This window comes from Pogoniulus pusillus, chromosome 6 (assembly GCF_015220805.1).
Source record: "Pogoniulus pusillus isolate bPogPus1 chromosome 6, bPogPus1.pri, whole genome shotgun sequence".
NCBI classification, from domain to species: domain Eukaryota; kingdom Metazoa; phylum Chordata; class Aves; order Piciformes; family Lybiidae; genus Pogoniulus; species Pogoniulus pusillus.
In genome coordinates this window covers 21,707,778-21,730,281 of record NC_087269.1, presented here as the reverse complement: position 1 = coordinate 21,730,281, position 22,504 = coordinate 21,707,778, and the positions used below count along the sequence as shown (strand labels likewise).

Here is a 22,504-nt window from a genome sequence, read left to right as displayed (position 1 = left end):
ACAGAGGGGCTGTTCACCCATGAATTATTGCTTGGTATCCTGAGATGTGGAGAACGTAAACTAAACTCTGGAGGAAGATTGCCTGCTCCAGAATCCCACCTGATTGCTTTGCAAGTAATGAAGTAAATAAGAAATTTGACAGCTTTGTTGTCTCTCTGTGTCTGTTCTTATGTCTCCCATCTGGAGTGTTTCATTGAAATGAGGAAACACTGGGTTGCCTGGAGTTCTGGGAGAAGTAGCTGGGCTCCTCTTGTTTCATCTCCTTTCATCTTACCTTTCCCTCATCCTTGCTGTGTCTAGGGACCGTGTGACCTGTGTCTGGCAAACTGTGAGAGACCACCTCTATCATCTCTGTGTCCATGCAGTGGATTTCTGCTTCTTGGTGGAGAGGGCAGTGGTGGGGCTGCTGAGACTGGCAATTCGTCTCCTTCGCCGGGAAGAAATCAGTGTGCAGGTAAGGGGTTTCTGAAAGTCAGTTACTGGGCTTTTGTGGCTACACCTGGCAATGTAGAAAAACAATTGCTGTTGGATGGACCCACATTGTTACAGGTAACAGCAAACAGCAGTTCTAAGTAGCTCTAAATGAAGGGGTGCTTTGCTGGAGAGTGGATAGGATCTTTTTTTCTTACCTCCTTTTCTGGCCAGGTTCTCCTCTCATTGCGTATCCTGCTCATGATGAAGCCAAATGTGCTGTCCAGAGTTAGTCACGAGGTTGCCTATGGTCTTCATGAACTCCTGAAGACCAATGCTGCCAACATTCACTCTGGGGATGACTGGTATACGCTCTTCACCCTCCTGGAGTGCATTGGGTCTGGGGTGAAGCCGCCTGCAGCCCTGCAGGTTACAGCAAGGACAGATAACGACACAGGTAAGACAGGCCAGCTTTTGCTAGGAAATCTGATGCCTGCCTGCCAGATAAGCAGCTGCTTCCTCAAGCTTTTCAATTAGCAAAGGGGACTGCAAGAAAACAAAGCTGATATTAAACTACATTAGTGAGATTAAAGATGAGCACCTGCTGTTCACTCCTACCCCATGATCTGTCCCTGTCTCTACTCTGCCATCTCTTCCTACTCTGTGCGCAGCAGTCCAGGTGCTAGTCTCTGGGGGAGCAGTGGGAGGAAAACTGATATCAGTTGTGGCAGCTGTAGAAGGTCTTTGCTCTGCCCAAGGAGCGTTTTCTGCTGGTTGTGGTATGGTGCCTTGGGTAATATAGCCCTAATCTCTCATCTGGGCATGTAATGTAAACCCAGCTGCTGTTTCTGTCATACTTGCTTCTTTTGTGGGACTGACTCCTTTCTGTCCCCATTTGAAGCATCTCATAAAATCAGTTGTTCTTCAAAATTCTTTTTCCAAATCCATTTGTGCTCAGAATGCCTGACCAACATACTATTTTCCCTTTTCTCTTGACTGTTACAAAGTTGGCTGAAAAGATCATCTTTCTATTTCACTTTAGCCAGCTGGCAGTATATTTGAGGCTGACAGCTTCAGACTTTTAAAGCAAGGATCAAGAGGAGACTTTACCAGAAGCCTTCATTTTCATCTTTGCTTTTCTAGACTTCCTTCCTAGCTTCTAATACTTTGTACTAGATAAGTGGGAGAAACTTGATTTTGCAAATACCTATGGCCTTTATCTTATGGGCTGTCATCTTTTTTTTTTTTTAACTGCTTTTTTCTTTGTTTATTGAGCAAACTACTTGACTGTAGTACCTTGCATATCATAGCATTAGCTCTATTTACCTTCTCCCAAAATGCTCGGTGCACTGTGTCCGTAGCAAGTCTATCTCCTTGCTGGTGAGTTTCTAGGAAATGTTGAATGATGGAGAGAGTTAATTCTTGTTTCTAACTAACAGTATATTGGTAGCTTAAATTTAGCCCTTGCAGAGATTTCAGTGCTTGGGACACATCAACTGTAAGGCTATCCTAAAAGTCAGGGAAAGTAGATCTGACAGATGTGGATCATGCTAATGCACATTGCTGTTCATGAGAAGACTTGACCAGTGCTACTGTGGAGCTGAGTGAACCCAGAGGCACTATGTGATTCATGTCACTCTGTGTCTTGCTTTTGCAGTTGTGTTGTCTGAGTCTAGCACCTCCAGTAGATCCTACAGTGTGTGGTGCATCTGATTCTTCCAGGGGGACAAAGCATTGGACTTCTTGCCTTTTTAAAATTAATCTACAGTCAGGCAGACAAGTGACACAGCAGAGGAGGGAAAGCCCCTTCCCTTTGAAAGGGAAATTCAAACATAACCCCAGAAGAGAAATAGTGCAGAGATCTGTGTTTCCTGCTGTCTCCCGTCATGCTCCCCACAGTCTCTTCCAGAACATACTGGCGGTTCTTACCTGATGCTGATCTGACTGATATGGATTTCTGCTCCCTTAACTACAACTACTCTTTCAAGTTCTTGATTTGGCTTTGATCTGAAACCTATACCTTTGTTTTGAAGGTGCTCAGTCGGACAGTGAGGTTGTCTCCTCCTATCATCCAAGTGATATGAGCCTGGACCGTGGCTACACCTCTGATTCGGAGGTCTACACAGATCATGGAAAGCCAGGCAAGATGCATCGCTCAGTGACAGATGTGGATGTCATGAACAGTGGCTGGCTAGTGGTGAGTAGCCAATGAGTTTCTGGTACCTGGTGAAGACTGCTCCTAGCATGATTGTGGGCAGTGTGTGTAGTAGAGAGAGAAAGGATATGACAGTAGAAAAGAGAGCTAAGATGAACTGACAGTAGAAAGAGGGGATGCAGATGAACCTTGTAGGCAAGTTAGGAAGACAGGGAAATGGATCCTAGAAAAACTTTATCTGTTGGCTTCAGAAGAAAGGCCCTTTCAACCATATGCATAAGTTGCTGCTTGTTATGTTATCCCCTTTTGCTACCCTCTTGCTGTGCTTTGCAGGTGGGTAAAGATGACATTGACACCTCCAGATCTACTGCTGTTGTCAGCCGGCTGGGACCGTCTCCTCTTGTCAACCAGTACAGCCTGACTGTAGGGCTGGATTTGGGCCCACATGACACAAAGTCTCTCATGAAGTGTGTAGAGTCCCTGTCCTTCATTGTACGAGATGCTGCCCATGTTACACCAGAGAACTTCGAGCTCTGTGTCAAAACCATCCGCATCTTTGTGGAAGCGAGCTTGAATGGGGGTAAGATGGCCCTTGGATTGACAGTCAAGATTGGGTTTGGAGTAGCCAGTCACCAGAAATTGTGAAGTGTGCTGTCAGGAAAGGATCTCTAATGCCCAGAAAATGGTCTGCTGTGAGAAAATATCCTGGCTTCTACTTGAAACGGAGACTTTACTTTTACCCCTCTTTCTGGGCTGGAGGGAAGTTCTAGAGCTGATGTGGAGGTACCAGTATCAGCTGTTGCTGAAGGCTCTTCCTGAGGGATGCTGGGTACCTCTAGAACTAAGTAGCTGTCATTTCATAGGACATGGCTCTCCACTTGGGATATCAAAAAGTGTATGTTGAAAGGCAGAAGATTTTGTGGTGGAGTGCGTGGATGGTATGTTGCTGCATCTTGCTTTCTAGGCTATAAGTCCCAGGAGAAGAGGGGGAAGAGCCACAGGTATGACAGTAAATCCAGTCGATTAAAAAAGAAGCCAAAGGAGAGCTCCACGCGGCGATCGCGGGTCTTGAGCCAGCACCAGGTGCACACACACAGTGATGAGGATGAGGATGAGACCATCCCTGCTAGCTACCACACTGTGTCTTTACAGGTTAGTCAGGACGTAAGTATAGCAAGGATTTCCTCCTCTCATTCCCATACTCAGGGCCTTGCTAGGGACTGACTGGAATTCTTCATGGGGCAAGGGGGGGAGCTGCATCTTGGCCACTGGATGACAGAGGGTGGCTGTGGTGGTAGTGTGTGGTTCTGCAGTGAAAGAGGAAGACTGCAGTTTGGACAGGCAAAAGCAGAACAGTAGTGAAGATGGAAGTCCTCGGAAAAGTGAGGAGGGTGAGATCTGAAGCTGTGAGACACTATGGTAGGTAAGATGGATGTGGACCAAGGTTTGGAGGTGTAGGGTTCATGTAGGGTTAGTGGGGAGTCTGACTGGTCATCCAAGCTTGTGGAGAGGGGAAAGCGCTGTGGGCTGAGGCACTGTAGTTTCAAGTACAGAAGATGGGATGAGGGAGTAATGTCTCTTGCTGACTGCCTGGCTGCTGGGCCTCAGTTCAGTAGCAGAGTGACTGGAATGTGGTCATTTGCTCATCTGGAGCTGTTCTGAGAGAGCTTTGCATCTCCCTCCTGGTTTTTTTTTTCGTTCTGGAAAAAAAAAATGTTGCAGAGATCTGTCCCTGGACAGCACAGCTGAATCATTGCATTTCTCCATCTGCCTGGGAATATCAGTCACAGAAGACTTCATTCTGGCTTCTGCAAAGACTGGGATGTTGTTCCTCAAAAACAGGATTGACAATGGCTACTGAACCAACATAAATCCTCCTGAAGCTGCCTGCCACTTGGAAAGCAGACAGCAGGGCCTGACACCATCTCCATAGCTAAGCACAAACAAGAAGCAGACCTGGGTTGCCCATAGCCTTTCTGCATTGGTTTGGGGAAGAGCAGGGATCAGAGCTGCTTCAGAAATTTGTCCTGTGCGTTAGTTAACGTAATGTTTGACTTTGCAGCTCCTCGACCTCATGCATACCTTGCACACACGAGCAGCCACCATCTACAGCTCCTGGGCAGAGGAGCAGCGCCATCTAGAGACAGCAGGGAGGAAAATCGAAGCGGATTCCCGAACACTGTGGTCGAACTGCTGGTGTCCCTTGCTACAGGGTAAAGTCAACTCCTTATGATGAGTAAACAGACGCTCCCAAAATAATGGCAGCACTCAGAAAAGTTGAGGAGCCAAGAACTAACTGCAGAAAGCAGTCAGACATTGTTTCTAGGGTCTGTTGTAATTGAAAAAGAAGTTGAATTATGTATGGAAAGGTAGCTTTATCATGAAGTAGCAGCCATCTTGCTTCAGGAGCTGACTTTAGATTCCCTGTTTGTGGCCTAAAACAAGTGTAACCCTTTTTCCTTTCCTCCCTGCACACTTTTTTCCCTACCCACTCTCTTCTTTTTCTCCCTCATTCTTTTTTTTCCCTTCCTTTTTATTTTTTTCTCTTAAGACTGCATTTAACCTTCAATAACAGTTTTGCCCTAGACAGTGGAATTAGGGATATAACACATCCTGCATCCTTGTCTTGCAGGAATTGCCTGGTTGTGCTGTGATGCCCGGCGCCAGGTACGGATGCAGGCACTCACTTACTTACAGAGGGCTCTCCTGGTACATGACCTGCAGGCCCTGGATGCCCTGGAATGGGAGTCCTGCTTCAACAAGGTAACCTCTTAGCAGGCCTCAACATGCAGACAGGAGACCATTGTCATGAAGAGCAAAGCTGTATGCAGAAATGGTAGAATGGTGTCCTACTTCACCATCATCTCATTGAGCAGCTTGTGCACCACAACAGACAAGTCATTCCCTACTCTGATCCTGTGAAAAGTTCCTCTTTGCTTAAGCTTTTCACAGAGGTTTTTGGCTCCGAATCCACTTATTCCTACTTCCATTGCTTCTGCATTCCCTGCCTAGCAGCCACCAGTCCCAAAAGCTAGCTCCTTCCAGTAAGGCTATCTATACAAATGTTGTCAGTCATTTTTCATCTCTGGAATGTCAATGTATCTGATTCATCAGGTGCTGTTTCCTCTGCTAACCAAGCTACTTGAGAACATCAGTCCAGCTGATGTTGGTGGAATGGAAGAAACTAGGATGAGAGCCTCAACACTACTCTCAAAGGTGAGCATGCTGCTGCTGCCTGAAAGATCAGGGCAAGCCATGTGCCTGAAGAAAAAAAAGAATATTCTATTAGCTTCTCAGCATCTCTGATGTGGGTAGGTGTCAGCTTGCTAGTTTAGCTTTCTTCAGTGCTGGGCTTCTGCACCACCTTCTGCTGTTGGGAATTCTTTCCAGAATTGTCTCCATGTTCCTGACCTTTGGAAAAATTGTCGGGAAGAAGTTTGTGACTTAATGAAGGACAGAGAGAGCATTTCACTTGACATCAGCTGAAGACAATCTGTTCTAATGGAGAAATGAAGCATGTCACAAGCTGAGAGTACTATCAACACCTAAGGCAGAGAGTCTAAAAGGGCTGGAAGATGCAGTGATGTGCAGACTAAAGTGCAAGGGAGTCAAGATCCGCTCCTCTCCGTGTACAGCTCAGAGGAGTGGAGGCCTCCGGTGCAGTCAGTCTGGGCCTGTGCATGCTCCAGGCCTGCCTCAAGAGGGGGAATTCCAGATACACAATATTAGTGTGTCAAGCTGTAAGCAGCAGCCCTGATGCTATTTGTTGACAGTAGCTGTGTTTTTTTCTAGGTGTTCCTACAGCATCTCTCCCCACTGCTGTCACTGACCACTTTTGCTGCCCTGTGGCTGACAATCCTGGACTTCATGGACAAATATATGCATGCTGGTTCCAGTGACTTACTGGTAAGGTGCTGAAAGTGATGCTGCAGTGCTTTGAAAAAAACATTAGTTGATTTTAACCTTCTAAGCTTGAAAGGTGGTTTGTTGTTCTGTTGGTGGGGGTTTTTTTAACCTTTTAATCCTTGGAAATAAAAACTGTATTCCACAGTGTCTTCCCTTGGCCTCAGTTTCCAAGGCAGCCCATCAGCTAGTTTGAGCTTTTGTTCATTGCTATATGTCCATTCCTTGTGTCCTGAGGAGTATCTCTGATTACAGCTGGAGGCCATCCCAGAGTCTCTGAAGAATATGCTGCTTGTAATGGATACAGCTGGGATATTCCACAGTGCTGACTCAAGGACAGGATATTCAGATCTCTGGGAGATCACCTGGGAGCGGATTGACTGTTTTTTACCTAGGCTGCGGGATGAGCTCTTCAAACAGACAGTCATCCAAGGTACAGGGGGCTTAAGAAAATAAGTCTTAGACCCAGTGCTTCCCCCTTGTCCACTACCCAGTTGCCACTGTGCATGGATGCTGATGATATGGTAGACACATGAGACTGTGAAAATTTGGCATAAGGAGGGCAAACTGAAAGTGGACAAAAGGAATCGGCAAACTGATGCATGAGCTCACTGCTTGTTTTGTTTTCATAGATCCTGTCCCCAGCATACCAGTTGAGCAGCAGCATCAGAAGTCAGTAGTGTCTGCCTTGCCCCCTTCTCCTGTGGGGGATGTGAGACCAGCCACCCACCTGGTTCCTTTGGAGAAGTCCTGTGAAGTGGGTGTCAGTGGTGAGTCCTGTTTTCTTCTTCCTGGAATTGTTTTTCCAGCATGGTGACGTGGTTCTGCATCATCTACAGTGACCAGGCCTCTAGTGCTGTGGGACTGTTCTACTTCCAAATGGATAGACTGTGGCCTTCTTGCTGAAGTTATTGGGGTGGGCAGAAGTTGGGGCAGAATGCTTGTGATGAGTACCTGCTCCTTGGAGCCTTCCAAAAAGATATGCAGAAGGGACAAGTCTAACAAGGCCCCTGAGTTGACCTTCAGACCTACTTAGCTTCTAGCTGAAAGGAGACTTTGTCAGAGCCTGAGAAAGGATTTATTTTGTCTCTTTCTTTTTCCAGAGTCTGAGAGACCCACCGCATCTGCTTCACCCACTGTCAGCAACTCTACCCCTCCTTCCTTCCCAGCATCGGCTCAAATAAAGACAAGCCCCGTTACAGACATACCTCCTACAGCAGCACAGCCACCACTCATCCTGCAGCCTCTTGCCTCTCCACTGCAGGTTGGGGTGCCACCCATGACTCTGCCAATCATTCTCAACCCAGCTCTAATTGAAGCCACCTCTCCTGTTCCCCTGTTAGCTACTCAACGGCCCACTGATCCCATGACAACCTCTGAAGTCAATTAGTATGAGAATGTCCATCTGCTAAGGAAGTCCTGTGGGTGGAGGACGCTGGCCAAATGTTCTCTGGTAGTGGGCATGTTTGGTTTAGAAGATGATGCTAACCTGAGCAGAAGGGCTGCTGCCACAGTCTCCGTGGAGAGCATCACATTTTACTCCCTTCTTGTGGCAATCACCTAGAAATCCACATAGAGATCCTTGTCTTCTTGGAGGGGTGCCCAGTTCCACTGCCCAGTCTCCTTCCTGCCTTCACAATATCAGGGGCTGGGCAATGCCTGCAGCCAGCAGCCTGGGACCAAGTGGCCACCAGTTCATCTGGTGAAAAGGGAAAACTCTGTCACAGTAGAGGGACTGCAGTACAGGACTGCCTGTCAGACTGTTCAGTCCAGTCCCGGGACAATTCCCCAGACATTCCCTAGTTTCCCTGCCCATGCTTCTGGTCATGCTGCTTCGTTTGGGCTCTGGGCATGCCTGGGTTCAGCAGGTTGAGAATTCTGTGTAGAAACATTAGTTGCTTTACAGCACAGCTCCCAGCTTGCTACACAGAGCTTCTTGTCTGCTGCAGCCATCTGCTTTCCTTCTGCAGCAAGGGTCACAGCAATCTGCATGCCAGTTAGGAGGCAGGGGAGCCTGGCAGGAGCAGCCCAGCTTTCCTCTCTCCTCTTATGAAGGTAATCAGCCTTTCTGGTTGGAGGGAGCAAATTGATAAAGCTCTGGCTAGTTGAGCAGACAAGGAAGAAATGCAGCCTCATGAGCTGAGAGCAGAGCATCATGGCCATCTCCAAAACACTGCTTGGGGAGCCACAACACCGGGGTTCACAGCAGTGATATATTGTCCACCATTTGCTGCATTGACCTGTTGGTGTCCGGCTCCATTCCATAGGAGAACATCCTCTTGAGCTAGAGAAGATGTGGGGATCTGTGGCACCTGCTGACAGATGCCCAGCAAGTCTGCTGTGCTTTCTCTTGGAAGCTGTGCAGAGATGGCACCCTTCTGCACCTTCTAGTTGGGATCTCGCCGCCGCCTCCTCCACTGCAGCTGAGGCCCCAGTAGTCATTCTTATGCTTCTGCCTTGCAGCAGGGATGTCCCACTCTTCCACCCCCTCTTGCCCAAAACAGAGCTGGCTGCCTGGCATGTGCTGCATCTCCTTTCTGCCTCCTCTCGTGATTAGTTGGCTAAACTCTCAATATATCAATCTTGGAAATCCCACTGGTGACTGGGAGGAGTGTGGGCAGGACTCTGATCCAGTTTGTACTGTACTGAGAGGAACCTGCTTTTGGCATGAGAGTACAACCTGTGTACATACAGAGTAAATGGCTACAAATCCAATGGACTTTTTACAGTGTAATAAATACATCCTGTAAATGAGTGCTGCAGTGTTGTACTCTGTTTCTGTTATGGTTCTGTGGCTCGAGCTTCAGGAGGAATGAAATTTAGTTGTTAAGCTGCCAGCCCCCTGGCTCAATATACCAAGATCCTCCAACAGTGTGCTCTGTCTGCAGGGAGCATGGAGAAACTTGCCCTGACAAGTGGTCAACTGCTGTGGAGGCTTAGCCGTCAAGGGGCTAAGCAGAAATGGTTCCCATCATGGGCAAAAAGGAATGGGAACAGCTGGATTGCTCTTGCTTCTGGCAACAGTTCAGTGATGGCCAGGACTGAGGGCAGAGACAAAGGCTAAGGAGCAGGTGCCAGAACACAGACCTTAGAGACAACCTGGCTGACTTCAAAGAAATGAGCATTTTCTGTCTGATGAGGAAGAAATCTTCATTTCCACTGACAGGACTTAGGGTGTGAGAGATCCTGGGATGTTCCAAGGCTAATGCTTGCCACAGATGTGGACAACCACACGTTTCTCTCCATATTTTCTACTTTTTGTCTCGAGGCAAAGATCCATGCAGTGCCAGTGTCCTTAGAGCTGTGTGAGACACCAGTGCCTTCCTTATCACAAAGACTGCAAAAGAACTCTTCGTAAGGGAGTTAAAAACCTGATGTTTGTTTGAATTGGATGACCAAAGGTCCATACTGAGTAATGGAAGAATTATGTGCCTACTAAGAAAGTCACATTACTAAATTCTGGTGTCCTTACTCTAATTTCCACCATTCTTGGAATACTTTCACTGCTCACCCTCCACTGCTTCTAAGTCGGTTCCTTACAGCCCTTAAGATACTTTTGTTCAGGTATTTGAATTTTTGTGCTGCCCTTGACCCTTGTGTATCCAGCCTGTCTCTGTCTTGTATTTCAGAGTCTTTGCTCATACAGCTCTTTTCTGAGCTGTCTCCAAAATGGCCACTGAAACCTTCAGGTGGTTAACTCTTTATAAACCATTGCTCCTTTTTCAGGTTCCTTAATGTTACCCCTACTGCCCTCTGATCCCCAGATAGTCTTTTCGATGCTGAAACCAAGAGTATGATTGCAGGGTTTGATTCCTGGGTTTGGCATCACTTTGACTGTTTAGAGGAGTGTCAGCTAATGACAAAGCCCATTTTTTTTCCCCACTGCCTTCAGATAGCTGCTTGGGGGATGCTGTATTTTAGGCTGTATGTGCAAACCTAATTCCTACTGAGAGCATTATGTCTTAATTCAGACAATTGTTATGCAGAGCAAAAGCCACAGAGGAAACTGTTGGAAGTGGGACTGGAATGGAAAGAATGTAGGCTGGAAAAAGACAGACATAATTGCAGTTTAAACAGTTTTTAAACAGGTTTCTCTAGGCTGTAAATAGGAATGGACTGGAAAACCAGGAAAAAATTCTTTGAATGTGGTTTGGATTTTGCAACAATAAGGTTTCATGTTGATAGAGAAAAAAGTAACTGGGAAAGTATTCTCAAAAGGAGAGCAGATTGCAGTGATGGGTAGCATGCACTGTGATGCTAATAGTTATCACTAAGTCTCTTGCACTCTACTTGCAACAAATTGTGGAAGAGGCAATCATACACTGGCCATCAGGTCTTGTCCCAGTATATTCTTTCTATAGTCTTGGACCTGTCTAATTTTCACGGATCTGACTCCCTACTTTCCAGAGGAGGCTAGACAGGCGTCACCATAGATTAGGTTTACGTACCTCTCTGCTCCCATTTCCATTAGCAATTTCCACTGCTGAAACAGACTCATCATGGATTTACCATGTGTCCATAGGATGGGTTGCTGAAGAGCCAGTGCTTTCTTTATGGATGTGAAGCTTCCTAAGAAAAACAAATTTGGCACTGAAACTTGTGTAAGTGGAGCAATTATGCTTTTAGATTGAATCTGAAACTTGAATCTGTGCATATTTAGAACACTTGAGCCATAGGGAAGATGTCCATATTAACAGTTAACATGGCTTGTTTACTCCTAGAAATGCCAGCTCTTCAACTCCCTGGAAAAATCTACACCACTTACAGCACCTAGGTCACTCTGAAACCCCAGTGCCTGGCTCCGTCACCCCATCTGTGCCGAATGTAGTGTGGCAGGGTTTGTACCACTTGCCCTGCGGCCAGGAGCCCTGCCAAGGCTGCTGGAGGCAACAACAGCTGCATTGCTGGCTTGGTGCCATTGCTGCCATTGCCCTCTGTCCACACAGCCGTGGGGTTGCTGGGAAGAGGAGGGCCAGGCCCCTTGTCTCCAGCGGACAGATAGGAAGGGGTCAGTATGAGAGCACAGCCAGCTCTGGAGCAGAGCTCATTCTGCAGGAGGTCTGGGAACTGATGTGCTGAACAGATAGATGAAACCCTGGGCCTGCAAAGAGGCTACCTGGAGTGTGGTAAGAGCCTCCGAGCCTACAAGTCCCAGTATGCAATATTACTTCTCCAGTTGCATAACCTGCAGTCGGGCCTGTGTGAGGTAGTGGACAGCTGGAGCTCCTTCTGGTTCCTGATAGGGAAATGGGATTGCTGTGGCCTGCTGGCTGCTCTGCCGGGGGAAGCTGAACTTCCTCTTGCCAAGTTTTTCTCGTGAGAAAAATGGAAATGTCTCTGGACAGCAGGTGGGTGGGTGGCAAGCTTAATGCCAGTGGAGTGTCTTGAGAAAGGTCAGGCTAACCGGGGCAGAACAGTGCAGGAGGGTGGGTGGGGGCTTGCACAGTAGGAGGCTATTTGGTGAGAGTGCAAGTTCAGTCAGCGCTTTGTCCTTGGGAGGGACAACCCAATAACCGTGAGGAAGAAGAGAGGAGCAAGGTCCTCTGTGCCCACTTGTCACCTGATGCTGAAATGCAGTGCCTTTCGGGCCATGCTTGCTCGAGGAGCCCGCAGCCTTGGGGACCAAGGGCACAGGGGTGCTGGTGGTGGCAGACAGCACATCATCTGGGGCTGGGGGCGAGTGAATCCCCATAGCCCTGCAACCCAGCTGCTGCTGTCCACTTCAGCCTTCGTAAAAGTTGTTCCAGACCGCAGGTCCAGGGAGGGGGTGTTTGCTGCTGGGCGGTCCCGCGAAGGACCGGGCCCAGCGCTCGGAGCTCTGGGGGCCGGCCGCACTGCCTGCCCTGTTGAGCTGAGCGGCAGCGACTCCGTGCAGTTCCCCGCTCCCTGCCTCAGTCTGCCTTCCCCAGAGTTGCCTGGCCGGAGGGTGCCGCCGTATCCCCCTCCGGACCGGCAGCGCGGCCGCCACGTGGCGCCCGGGGCGCAGCCGAGCCGCCCCCACTCTTCGCCGGACGGGGCGGGCCCTGCCCGCCGAGCGGGGCCCGCGCTGCCCGCGGGGCGGGGCCGGCCTGGGTTGTCCTGGCACGGCTCGTCCCAGCTCTGCACGGCCGGATCTCGCTCCGCCCGCCCGGCCCGCCCCGGCCTCGACCTCAGCCCCGACCTCGGCCGCCCATGGGGAGTGCGCCCCGGGGGCGGCTCGGCAGTAGGAGGCAGCGGAGAGACTCCGACTCCCTTCGCGGCCCCACTCGCCCGTAGCCCGGCGGGGCATGCCCGGCCCAAGGATGCCGGCCTGGGGGATCCTGCCCATCACGCTGCCCGCCTTCACCATCACCGGCATGTGGATCGTGTGAGTGCTGCGGGACGGCCCAGAGCCGCCGCTAGCCCCTCGCCACCCCGGCGAGGGGGCCGAGGCCCCCCGGGCTGTGGGTAGGAATGCTGTGGGTTGCCGTAGGGCAGATGGCTGCGGGACGCCGGGGCCTGGAGGATGCTGTGCGCTGGAGTCTTGCGGGACACCTCTGGGCCCTCGTCGTTTTGGGGCGCCTCTGCACGCTCAGTTGCTTCCACACCTCCCCGTTCCCCCACAGCCACCATGTGTGGGAGCTGCGTCCCCTGCAGCAGCGCCGGTGCCCTCACACCCCTGGCACCTCGTGTGACCCTGACCAGATGTGAGTGCGGCTGGTGCTCAGGTGGCACGGGAGTGGCCCTAGGAGCAACGTCACCAGCCCAGGTCCTGTAGTGCCATAGGTATCCACCTTGTGTGGAGCGGATGGGAGGGACGAGGAACATTTGTCGCTCCTGCTGGAAGCAGTCAGTGTCATCTGGGTGAGCAATGTTAGCCCACCCTGCTAGTCCCTTCCCTGGGCCTTGACCCTGGGATCTCAGCTGGTCATGTAGGGCTGTCCGACTCTGGTCCGTTAGGCATCTAGTACCGCAGCCACAGCGGCAGTGAGTGCTGAAGGAGAGACTTTTCCCAAAGGCACAGGCATCCCCAGTGTAGGTGATGGGGCTTTGTGAGGTGCAGGGTGGAGCAAGCGAACCCCAGCCATGCAGGCCCCTCTGAGTGCTTCACCCCTGTGGAATCCCCTGTCCTCCTTCATGACAAAGCCATACGCTGACTCCAGTGCGGGGAACTCACGCTTCAGGTTTTTCTCTGGGATGCCTTGCAAAGCCCTCGGCTCCTGTGAGTGACCCTGGAACCCCTCCAGTCCTCATCAGCGCAGGTGGGAAGTTCGGATCATTGTCCTCAGAGCCAGAACTGTCCTAGAAACGGGAATCTTGGGTCCTTTTTGTAGCCACAAGCAAGTCCTGCAGCTGCCCCGGGGGTGCAGTGTCCCTTGTCAGCACAGTGGCAGGGTGAAGCCAGGCTGGGGCCGTGCTGGGATGCAGAGCACTGAGGCGGCGACACATCCTGCTGGAGGAGGACAGTGCTGTTTGTGCCTCTCTTAGCTTATTGCCCCTTTCCGGGAAGGTCGGGGATGGGGACTAAGTGCTTGGTGGACCATCCGGGATGTGGCTGGTTAAGGGATCAGGAGGAGGGTAGTGCTCTTTTTGGATGGCCTTCGGGTAGGCAGTGCTGCTGCTTGGTTCCCGCAAGCTGTTCCAGTGCCCTGACTCCTCTCTGCTGACATCATCCTTTTCTCAGACTGGATGTTACTTGGCTAGCAGAGGCAGGGAGGGGGTTTCTTACCGATGTTTGGGCCTGTTTTTAACCTGAACCGTTTACAGCCACAGTGGCAATTTGAACAGTGTGTTGCCAGCTGCTGCTGTAGCTGCTAGGCAGGAGAGCTCCTTACTGGCTGGACTGGACATGGGGCTGAGATCCCCCTAGAGCTGAGTGTAATGCATGTCCTGCACCCCTTGTCACACTGACGGAGGTGCAGGGGTGACTCCATAGAGAGCAACAGAGCTAATCTGACCAAAGTACCCTGCCAGTGTGCCAACTGTTTATCCAGACTTCTTTTAGCTCTAGGTGTTGGCCAGCCTGGGGCTGGGAGAAGCAAGGCAGAACCCAGTGGCTATAGGTTGACACCTTACACAATTGCAAACTGGTAGAGAGCCCCGGTGCTGGGGTGGAGGGCTTTGTGACACAGCAGCCCCTTGAGAAGGGTCATGGCAGCAGGATGTGGAGGAGGCTCACAGGAGCAGCTGCAGGCACACTGAACTGGAACAGGAGAGGGCTCTCGGCAGGGATGAGGGTATCAGGAAAGGGGGCATGGTAGTGGGAGCTCCCTGGAGTGTGGGCAGGGCTCATGCGTTTAGTTTTCTTTATTCTGCTTTGTAAAGCCAAGAGGTGCCACGGAGCAAGTGCTGACCCCTGGCAGGCAGCAAGGGCTTGTAATCCTGCTCCTGCAACTAGTCAAGTGCTAGCCAGGAATGGGGATACAGGGAGGTAGGTGGCTGCCTGCAGTAACCCTTGTTATTGTCTCCCTTAGGTATGCCATGGCCCTCTCCAACAACCACATTTGCCCTGTCCACAACTGGTAAGGCCTGGAGGGGCAGTAAGGGCTCTGTACCATGGACCAGCTCAGTTAAAGACCCTATAATGCCACATTCTCTTCCAGAACTGTCCTACTTGAACCATGCCACTGGGTAGCTTGTAGCCTTCCCTGCACCACCTGCATGCTGAAAGGGAGATTGGGGACCAGATTGACCCTGGGAAAGGGCCTGGGAATAATGGGAAAGATGGGAACATTGAAGGGAGCACAGAGCTCCCTTCTGTCCCAGCAGACACCTTAGTGACAGTGAGTTGACCAAGGGCATGTGTCTCCCATCTAGCGCAAAAGCCACTTTGGAGAGCAGAGCTGCTTGGAGACTAGCTGCTGGGAGGGTTGGAACCCATATTTGCAAAGCAGTGAGGATGCCAGGGCCAAGCAGGGCTATCAAAAGTCTCTCTCCCCCACCTGGGCTTGTGGGTGGTTATGGCTGCTCCAGCGAACAGTCTAGCCCTGCTATAAACCAGACTGGGAGAAGGAGGCTATTGAAAAAACACAGCATCGTGAAAGTATGAATTTAAGTGGTCAGGGAATTACAGAGGACTGTGTGTCTCCATGGGAAAGGTTGAAGCTTGCTTGCTTTCTTGAGGCTAAATCTGGCAGTACCAGGGGGACGCGATGGCCCCATAGCTTTCAGCCACCCCACAGGCAGAGCTGCCAACAGCACCCTGGGATAGGGGACAACATGCAGGAGAGGCAAGGGCTGGGAAAAAAAGCCCTGTTTGCTCTCTTGGCAACTTGTTCTGCAGGGTTTTTGGCTGCTTATGTCTCCTTAAAATTCTGCCCAGAAAAATCCATGTTAGTTTAATTCTTTCTGGAGTGTTTGAAGAAGAAGGGAAAAAAAAAATCTGCTGCCATTTCCTGCCTGATGGCTGCTTCTGCCCTGGGAAGAATGTGTGTGTTGGGTTGTCTCCTGCACAGCCAGCCCTTAATGATGAATAATGCTTCCTGGCCTTGGGCTGCTTGCTTTAAACAACATAATAATAAAAAAAAAACCTCCCAAACCAATCAGAGCCCCAAGAGCAGCCCTTGAGGAGGCCATGGGGCTCCATGCCTTACTGGAGTTTCATGGCTGGGAAACAAAGCCACCGGTAAAAGAGGAGACTGAAAAAACACCAGAGCCCAGACAGGACCTTTCCAAAAAGCCTCTTTAACCCTGCACTCGCCGAGCAGCTGGAGGCAATTGATGGACAGCCTGAGCCAGAGGCAGTGTGGCATTGTCCTCCCAGCATGGCTTCTGACCCTGCCATGAGGCTGGAATAGCCTGAGGGGGCCCTTTGTGAGCACAGGGATGGAGAGGAGGGATCCCTACCCGCGGGATGGGGAGGGAGCCCCATTCAGCCATGTCAGGCAGAGATGTTGGCTGCCTAGGTAATGCTGCAGGAAAGGGGAGCCCAAAAACCTGACAAAGTGTGTGCCAGCTCCCCTGTGAGCTGGACGAATGAGGAGGCAGGGACAAACGTGGTTGTGATTGCTGGCAGCAGCTGTGGCACGGGAAGGTGTCTCTGGCTGATAAGAGCTCTTAGTCCCTGGGCCCACTGGGTCTGTAGCTGCAGGAAGCACTTCTGGGGTACTGTGGTGGCTGTGGGCAGCAGGGCCTTGCCCCAGTCCATGTCACCTGCTAACAGGCCTCAGGGCAATGCTCTGTCCATGTGCCAGGCTCCTCAGGAAGTCTTGGGGACTTGCCATGCCCACACTCTCCTCCTAGGCAGGGTGGCGCTGCTTCCTTGTGCTTGTGGCCATGGGGGCCACTTCCTGCTCAACTCAGTGTTCTGCCTGTCCCATGCAAGCCTGGAGCTGTTGGTGGCAGTGTGCCTAGCTCCACCCTGGGAACATGTGTGGCAGGGCTGGCAGGTAGGTGCTTCCATTCCTGCCTGGGGCATGGGGCTGCAAGAACCCCTTGAGCCCAGTGCCCCAGCCCATGGACCTATCAGGTCCATATAGCCCCCTGCCTCATTGTGGCCTCTCCCTTGCAGGCACAGGGACTCTGGGTAGGCAGCAGAGGCAGAAGGTAGGGGACATGCTTCAAAACCCAGGTCTGTTGTTCCTGGAGGATGCCATTGGGTGGTGGGTTGCTCCCTAGAGGGGCTTGGGCCTGGGGCGTGGGCACATCTCTGGCATCAAGCTGCGTTCACTGGGGAGCAAATCTGCTGTTCTTGAAAAGCCTTTGAGCAGGAGGCAGGAGGATCCTGGGCAACAGCTCAGCTCTCCTAGCCTGCGCGTTTGCTCGTGGCAGGAATTACAACCAGTCGTGTGGTGTGGACGGCCCTGGCTCTTGCTGCACACTGGACCACATCCCCCTTGTCAGGTGAGCAGCCATGGGGTGGGAACGCAGGGCCGGCCAGGGGTTGAGGCTGCTCCAAGAGCTACCCTCAGGCAACCCAGGAGCATGTCCTTGGGCGTGGGGCAAGCAGTGCATCCCAGTGCCTCCCAGCTGAGTGCTCTCCGGGCCTTGTCTTGTCCCCTCAGCAAGTGTGGCACCCTGCCTCCTGAGAGCTGCTTCTTCAGCCTCATCTGTAGCCTGGACTCCTTCATGGGTAAGTGCCTGCCATGGCACCAGGAGTGGGCCCTGCAGAGCTCACCCCTCAGCAGGCAGGGGCAGGTGATAGGGGGGTGGCAGGCAGCAGAGCGTGACGGGGCTGTATCTCCTACAGTCATCCTGGTGGGGCTGCTGCGCTATGCCCACCTCCTGGAGCGCCTCGGGCCGTCCCTCCTCAACACCCTGGGGTTAGCTACTGGCTGGGTCTGTGCTGCCGGCCTCACCATGGTTGGCAACTTCCAGGTAAGTCATATCCTCAAGGGGTCCTGGGGGGTGTTGGGGTGAGAGGGGAACTTAGCTGGAGTGGGTCTAGGACAGTGCTTGGCAGTATAGGATTTGAGGTGCTTGTTTTGGTCCACCCAGCCAATCCTTTGCTTCTGCTGGGTACTGAGCAGGCACTGGGATGCTTCTTTGGTGATACATTCACAGTTTTCGGGTCCAGATTAAGCTACTGGGTTTGGTTGAACTCTTATCTGAGACCATCTGCGCAATCTGTCCCCTTCATATTTGTGCGGCAGGGATGTGCCGGCCAGGAAGAGAATGTTCTGGCCTGGCCAACCTGCTGATGTTCCTCCTGTTTGCTGCTCAGGGGGCAATGTCAGGAAACCTGTCTGGCCAGAGCTTGTGCTTCAGTGTCGGGAGCAGTCCAGGGCTTGGCAACAGAGAGCAGCTCACCTCTATGCCAGCACTGCCAGCACAAGGCTCCCGGCAGCTGCCTGCTCTCTGCCTGCCACAGCTGGTCACTTCCGCTTGGCCAGAGGCAGCTGCTGACACAGCTCTGCAGGAGAAGCTTCACTTGCCCTGATCTGCCATGTGCTTCAGTCACGGCTCAGCAGCTCTGCTGAAGGCAGGGCTCTGACCCCCAGAACGGGGTGCAGGCAGCCCCAGATGCTGCTCAGGTACAGCAGGATTGCTGGCCCAAGGGGCTTGAGAGCTACCACCCCAGAGAGGGGAGAAATAGAAGCGTTATGAAATTCCTGCTGTAAGAAGTGGGTCTAAATCTGCTCTTCTGCTGGGAGTTGGACACAGAGCAAGTTCCCTGGATCTGCTCTGGGCACTGCCTGCACCCCTGCCGGGACACAAGCTCACCCCCTCAGCAGAGCCATGCCAGCACCTGTGGTCTCTCCCTTGCAGGTGGATCGTGCCAAGGTGCTGCATTACATCGGGGCAGGGGTGGCCTTTCCTACCAGCATGCTGTTCCTGCTGCTTCAGTCCATCCTCACCTACCGCATGGCCAAAACCCGTGGACAGTACTGGACTGGCCACTTACGTAGCATCCTCACCGCTGTGGCCTTCCTCACCCTTGTCTTCAGTATCCTTCTGAAGAGTGTGGGGATGAGACCTGGGATAGGCTGGCAAAAGGTGGTCTTTATAGGGGGTATGCACCTCATGGTGTCCCTGCCTATGCTGGGGGGGTGGAACTTGATGATCTTTGAGGTTGCTTCCAACCTAAAACATTCTATGATTCTATGATCCTTTGGTCAGGCAGCAAGCTACAATGCCAGGAGAGAGATGGGCAGGGGACTGAGGGTGGGCAGCTTGATGGCTGGAGGGGCAGCAGTATTAGGGCTGTGCAGGGGCTGAGGAGTGGAGAGGGTGCTGGTGAGCATCTCTTGGGGCACTGGGATGTCCCATGTCAATCCTGCCCTGACTTGCTGCAGCCCAGCCCAACCACTGCTGCAGAGTAGAAGGACCAGTTAATTGTTTTTTTTTATGAGACAAAGGTATATTGAGCCCTTGGCACTGCAGAGTTCATCTGAGTTACTCTGTGAAACCCAATACAGAAGTTTCTCTGTGCAGGTGCCAGGTGGGTGCATGGCAGCACCTCTGCCAGCCAGGGCTCACCAGCACCTGCTGTCTGACCTGCACATGGGACAAGGGAGGGTTTGGTGAGCTGAAGTCTGCAAACACTGGACCAGGGAGAGAGGCAAAACAGAAGGGCTGGAAGAATGGTCCAGGTGTGTGGACAGGGAGCCAGGGGCTTATTTGAAGCTGAGGTTAGGGATAAATTTGGAAACAAGGTGTTGGTTACTGGGCAGGAAGGGAAAAAACATGCAGTGTACACAGGTCCCAGAGATGTTGGTGTGGGTCTGGCTGGGAGTGGGCAGCACAGAAGCCTGAGGGGGGTGTTGATGGGCCTGGGATGTGCCAGAGGGTCTGGCTGTGTCACTGCAGCAGGCAGGCAGGCTGGAAGGAGGCAGGGAGCTGGGAAGGGCAGGAGTGTCATGAGGCTGTGCCAGCTGGAAGGGGCAGGCAGGGCATGTAAGGACAAGAGAGAGAGGACTGGTGCTCATCTGCAGTGGTCGTGTTGCTCCATAAGTGCTGGGGACTAGGAGCAGGAAAGCAGCAAGCCATAGTAGGGATGGTGTGAGGAGTGGGCTGAGCCATCTCCTGGTGGGACTGGAGGAGTAAGCAGAAGACTCGACTCTATGCAGGTGAGGTCCCTGCCTTTTCAGCTTCCCCAAATCTTGGTCTTGCTGGCAGAAGGCAAGCAAGGTGGAGTCTTCACATGGAGGGGTAGGGGATGCACCTTTCTTCTCTCTCACCTATGGTGGCCCTGGAAGTAAGTTTCCCTAAAGATGCCCAGTGGGCATGAGAATGGGCATAAAGAAATGGGCATAAAGAAACTGATGCCAGTGGGCATAAAGAAACTCTGGCAGAGTAGGACTTGGTGGAGAGGGAGCAGGCACCCCTTCTGGGGTGAGCCAGCTGGCAGCACAGAGGGACAGGGAGTGCTGCAGGACTGGGATGCAGCAGCCCAAACCACCTTACTGAGAGGATGGAGGGACAAGGAGTTTTATCAACCTTGACTGCATGCCAAGGGAGGATGGGGATCATAAACCTGATTTTAGGAATGAGCACCCAGGATGAGGCATCTAGGCACCTAGCTTGCCCTGAGGACTGCAGCCTGAGTTCCCTCTGCCCCAGCCTCTTCAGAAAATCCCTTTCTGGCATCAGAACTGTAATTAACTGAGGCTGGGTTGGACATGTGTATCACCACCTCACCTGTGCCAGGGCCCTCCTCATGCTGGAGGAAGCATGTAGAGTTATTTGGGTTTAAGGGTAATGATGTGTTTCCTCTGGAGGAGGGCTGCTCATGGCCACCCCAGCATTCAGTGGTGGTGGAGCATGATCCTTCATGGGGTGATTTGGATCCATCTGTGCTTTCCTTGATGGGGATGCCCTCAGGTGGTGTGTTCTTCATCCAGGAGAGCTTCGTGCTGCAGCATGTGGCAGCCCTGTGCGAGTGGATGTTCATTATTGATGTCCTGGTCTTCTATGGCACCTTCACATTTGAGTTTGGGACCATCTCCACAAACACCTTCTTGGTCCTGCTGAAAGCCAGTCAGACCCCTAAAAGTTATAAGGGTGAGAGTGGCATGTCCAACACAGCCCAAATCCAGAGCCACTCAGAGTCCCTGGCCATGGCCTGACCCCATAGGAGACAAGCTCATGGTGGGGACCCCCAAACTAGGCTCTGCCAGTAGCTCCTCTGCCTTGACTGTCTCCAAGACCACAGCTGCCTTGGAGTGCATGTGTGCATACATACGGGCATGTAGTGCCCTCCCCTTCTGGTGACAGCTGCAGCTGGAGCTCCTCTGGCAGCGAGTGTTGCCTAAAGGAGCTACATCCTCCCTGCCTGCAGCGTTTGGGGCCTCTGTTGGGGCACAGGGATGCTGACCTGGTGCTGCTATTGGCAGAGCTGAGATTTGCCCCTGCACCTCCCTCTAGGCTTGCCTCATCTGAGTCAGCGACTATTCAGAGGCATCCTTCTGTAAGAGACATGGGGGAATGGGGGATCACCCTCCCTTCCCGCTCTCAGCCTGATGGGAAGATCACTGTGCCTCCCTCTTCTGTGGCCATGCACGGTGGGAAGGTTCAGCAGAACAAGCCTTCCAGACGGCTGCTGTGACTGTCAGAGGAGCCAGAAAACCAGAGTGCCTTTTGCCCTTTTCAGGGAGGTGATGGCAGTGCTAATCTGCACCCTCAGTGTCAGTAACAGTGAGGGGTCTCTCCATGCCTGCCTGCAGAAGTGCTTTCTGCTCCTGCAGGATGGCACCAGCAGCCCCGGCTGGGCCACACTGGCCCTTCTGGCCAGGGCTCTCACCGCTCAGGGCCTTCCATGCTTCCACCTGGTGACTTTACCGTATTTTTTCAGCTTCGAGAACTGCTGAGGCAGGTTTCAGCTCCTAGGCTACAGCGTTCCTGTGCTCCCTGGTGGTCGGTTAGGTTAGGGAATGTTACCTGCATTTACCGGCACACCTGTAAGCGGAGTGCTCACGAAGCAGCGGGGTTCTCCGTGGTGCTGCTAAGCTGAGGTGTTTGGCAGAAAGCCTGCACCCTCCAGCCCTGGCCTCCCAGCCCAAGGGTGGGCCACTAGGGAAGTGCGGGCACAGAAAGAGAAACCGTTTCTGCAGGGACCGAGGAAGCTCATGCCCTGCTTTGGTGATTCTTAAACTCCCAAGTCCGTCCTCCGGTGCCTGTCCCAGCACTCTGCCCAGCCTGACCTGGGGCGTCTTGGGCAAGGGCTGGAGTGGAGGCCTGGGGTGCAGCCAGCTGAAAGGTGTGTGTGCGTTTGTATGTGTGTATATATATAGACCTACATACATATACGTAAGATTTCTCTTGTCCCGGGAGAGGGACGTTTGCTGCTGCTGTGTGCATTGATCAGGTTGGGCTTCCTAGTTTGCCCACCTTCTCAAAACTGGCCTTTAAATCCACCAGTATACGTAGTTCTGACTTTTATATCTAATATATGTTTAAATGTATATATATATATAAAAAGAATAGTAAATTTACAATAATAAAGGCAAAAACCAGCGCAGGGCGAGGCAGATTGTCCTTACCCCAGTGCAGGGCTCAGGAGCGGACCAGCTTTGGGCCCACGGTCCAAAAGGATGTAGGGCAAAAGGTCCCGCGGCTCCCAGGCGACAGACGTGACCATGGAATGTGTTTCCCTGTCTCGAGTGTCAGGCAGGTGAAAGACAAGCGGTTTCACCTGGG

At 52.2% G+C, this 22,504-nt stretch overlaps 2 protein-coding genes across 7 annotated transcripts in view; both read left to right on the top strand.

Moving 5' to 3' along the window:
• Window positions 1-9,223, top strand: part of GBF1 (golgi brefeldin A resistant guanine nucleotide exchange factor 1) — a 108,482-nt gene extending 99,259 nt beyond the window's left edge. For 3 of the 5 annotated variants that reach the window (XM_064144816.1, XM_064144817.1, XM_064144814.1), the window contains 12 exons: window positions 301-454; window positions 646-868; window positions 2,445-2,608; window positions 2,900-3,146; window positions 3,531-3,730; window positions 4,629-4,779; window positions 5,199-5,329; window positions 5,681-5,782; window positions 6,359-6,472; window positions 6,725-6,902; window positions 7,102-7,239; window positions 7,573-9,223. In XM_064144816.1, the coding sequence (XP_064000886.1) occupies window positions 301-454; window positions 646-868; window positions 2,445-2,608; window positions 2,900-3,146; window positions 3,531-3,730; window positions 4,629-4,779; window positions 5,199-5,329; window positions 5,681-5,782; window positions 6,359-6,472; window positions 6,725-6,902; window positions 7,102-7,239; window positions 7,573-7,859 (2,089 nt within the window). In that variant the 3' untranslated portion in view covers window positions 7,860-9,223. The remainder of the gene's footprint in view (window positions 1-300; window positions 455-645; window positions 869-2,444; window positions 2,609-2,899; window positions 3,147-3,530; window positions 3,731-4,628; window positions 4,780-5,198; window positions 5,330-5,680; window positions 5,783-6,358; window positions 6,473-6,724; window positions 6,903-7,101; window positions 7,240-7,572) is intronic. The other 2 variants (XM_064144819.1, XM_064144815.1) reach the window with 1 other exon arrangement.
• Window positions 9,224-12,606: 3,383 nt separating this feature from the next.
• Window positions 12,607-22,325, top strand: TMEM150A (transmembrane protein 150A). Of its 2 annotated transcripts, XM_064144842.1 has the most exons (7): window positions 12,607-12,815; window positions 14,902-14,949; window positions 17,198-17,269; window positions 17,431-17,498; window positions 17,616-17,743; window positions 18,635-18,812; window positions 20,690-22,325. In XM_064144842.1, exons 1-7 carry the CDS (start codon window positions 12,736-12,738, stop codon window positions 20,932-20,934), a joined length of 819 nt encoding a protein of 272 aa, XP_064000912.1. In that variant the 5' UTR covers window positions 12,607-12,735; the 3' UTR covers window positions 20,935-22,325. The 2 variants fall into 2 exon arrangements, with proteins under 2 accessions (XP_064000912.1, XP_064000913.1); XM_064144843.1 differs by lacking the exon at window positions 14,902-14,949.
• The last annotated feature ends 179 nt before the right edge of the window (window positions 22,326-22,504 follow it).

Coding starts and splice junctions, on each gene's coding strand:
- TMEM150A (XM_064144842.1), top strand. CDS start 12,736: ATGCCCGGCCCAAGGATGCCGGCCTGGGGGATCCTGCCCATCACGCTG. Junction 14,950..17,197: donor ATTTGCCCTGTCCACAACTG/GTAAGGCCTGGA, acceptor TGCTCGTGGCAG/GAATTACAACCAGTCGTGTG. Junction 18,813..20,689: donor CTTCCTCACCCTTGTCTTCA/GTATCCTTCTGA, acceptor GGATGCCCTCAG/GTGGTGTGTTCTTCATCCAG.